General features: G+C 42.2%; 1 protein-coding gene across 1 annotated transcript; it reads right to left on the minus strand.

Annotated features, from left to right (window-relative positions):
• Positions 1-346: 346 nt before the first annotated feature.
• Positions 347-1,918, minus strand: sox14 (SRY-box transcription factor 14). The gene has a single exon (XM_062450861.1). The coding sequence runs from the start codon at positions 1,518-1,520 to the stop codon at positions 804-806; it is 717 nt and encodes a 238-aa protein (XP_062306845.1). The 5' UTR covers positions 1,521-1,918; the 3' UTR covers positions 347-803.
• Between the last annotated feature and the right edge of the window lie 451 nt (positions 1,919-2,369).

Genomic DNA, 2,369 nt, shown 5'->3' on the forward strand with positions numbered 1-2,369 from the left:
AAAACGCGCCACAATACGACCAAACAAAAATGTGATACTTTTGAAGACAGATTGTCTTTATTCAAAATGTCTTTGCTCAGCCTTAGAACAAAGCCCCGAGGTATCAACCTTCTAAATACATTTTCCTTTCCATAACATGACAGGTTTTTAAATTACCATTTTAGAAAGAAAATACAACATTAACTGCTTGACTTCAAATTGAAGTAATTCTTCAAAACAAAAAATGACGTGTGACTATTAGCACTGAACCACAGGAAAATGCAAAATGCAACATATTAAAAGATAATAATTTTTCATTAGTCATTTTAAATAGAATGTCTAGTTTTATGTGCCAGTTCGATAAATATAAGCAATACAACCCGTATATTTATTCAACTCCGAGTCCTGGTTCTGACCCTATCCATTTGACAATCCCCAATGCCAAACTGCAAAACATCAGGCCTATACAGGAAACAAGAACGCTAATCGTAAATTGTGCAAGCCAAATTTGAAAATAAAATGGTATCAATAATTCAAAACAAAATTATCATAGCATTGAAATGTACATAATAAATAAAGTTAAAGGCCTCCTTTTCTGGTTGCCATAAACGTTATAACATTTACAATTCTTACAGTTCAAAGGGCACCTGCCTTCACATCTAGTCCGAGCTCCATGCTGAGGTCAGGAACGTCGCGTGAAAAGTTCTTGCCAGTTTTGCTCTTATGTCCAAGGCAATTAACACTTTTCATGTCTTTTTTGGAGCGTTTTGTCCGTATATACATGCATTGCTGTATTCAAGTTAGGTTTTTAAAGAAAAGTCGCGTTACATAGCAGTGGCATGTGCTGATGAATATGGGTCTATGCCAGTCTTGGTCATACCTGGAAAAAGTATGTAGGCAACCGGGGGCTGTAAACTCGACGCTGACCAGGCGGTACAGTTACAGGGCACCACATAGCCCGGGTTTGTGGGCGACGGGTGGGTGTGGGTATGTTGGCTGGGACAGCCCAAACTGCCGAACGCACCGTTCTGATATCCCAAAGAGGAGGCGTACGGCAAAGTGCTCGCGGCCAGCGCATGGGGCATCTCGGTCATTTTCTGAATCGCGCTGGATGTAAACTGGCTCGGGTCAAGAAACGAGTACGGTGCAGATGTCGGTGGCAGGAAAGCCCTGGCTTTCTCTGCTGAACTCAAAAGAGAGTCCGCGGCTGACACAGGGAGTCCTTTCAAGTGATCCGTGTCCCCAAGGTAAGGCAAAGGGAAAACGTACCTGTCCTTTTTGAGTAAATTCTTGGGTTTGCGCCTGGGTCTGTACTTGTAGTCTGGGTGCTCTTTCATGTGCTGCGCTCGCAACCTTTTCGCCTCGTCGATGTACGGTCGCTTTTCAGATTCTGAGAGCAGTTTCCATTCCGCGCCAAGTCTTTTGCTGATTTCTGAGTTATGCATTTTGGGATTCTCCTGTGCCATTTTTCTTCTCTGTCCCCGGGACCAAACCATGAACGCATTCATGGGTCTCTTGATATGATCTACGGGCTTTGACATTTTAAGAGTGCACTTGTATCCCTCAATTAAGATAACGAGGAGAAAAGTTCTAGAACCAACCAAGGACAAATATTCACCTGTCTAGCAGCCGGACACAGATCATGCCACTTCTTAAGTGCTGGTGAGAGTGTCTGGAAACGGCACCAATAAAAATCCAGTAGCCAAAATGTTTCCCGGTTTGATAAATCGTTCACCTAGTCCAGATATTCTCTTTTTCAGAATCGTCTTGGTAAACGTAAAACCAGCAATATGCAAACAATCCTACAACGAGGTAATGCAAACTTCCGCAGTCGTCGAGGAGTCGTAAAGTGTTATGTTTTTTTCTCAGAGGTTTTCTTGCTTTGCAACGCACCTGGCTTGGAAATGAGAGGAAGCGCGTGAATGAGAGCCAAAAGCGGTGAAGTTCAAAGGCTGGGCTGGTTTGGTCTGCACGCCATCTGACATAATCGCAGGGCGTTCACTCACCAACCTGAACGCCCAATCAGCACAGAGAGACCGAACCACAATACCTCCACGAAAAATATGTATATTACTACATAAACAAAGATTGGAGGGAAGTGGGGTTACTCTATTCCCTTTCTGAATACATTTAGTGAACGCAACAAACGCAGACCTTCAACCTCTTTCCAGTAAAACCTGACTCTTACTAATCCATCCGTGAGAAATAACCTATAGTGTTGCTGTAGCTACCTTTAAGTATTACTGTTCAAAGGAAAGTGTATATTTATTTAAAACAATTTAGCATTAAAATATGTCTTTCGACCGAGCTATGAGGTATATTCTTTAACTTCCATTTACTAAGTCAACGGAATTTTGTCCACATTAATTTACAATCAAGTGCATAGACCA

The sequence above is a fragment of the Osmerus eperlanus genome, chromosome 24 (assembly GCF_963692335.1).
Source record: "Osmerus eperlanus chromosome 24, fOsmEpe2.1, whole genome shotgun sequence".
Taxonomy (NCBI): domain Eukaryota; kingdom Metazoa; phylum Chordata; class Actinopteri; order Osmeriformes; family Osmeridae; genus Osmerus; species Osmerus eperlanus.

Excerpts from the sequence above, each read along its gene's own strand:
- sox14 (XM_062450861.1), bottom strand. The coding sequence starts at position 1,520 with ATGTCAAAGCCCGTAGATCATATCAAGAGACCCATGAATGCGTTCATG.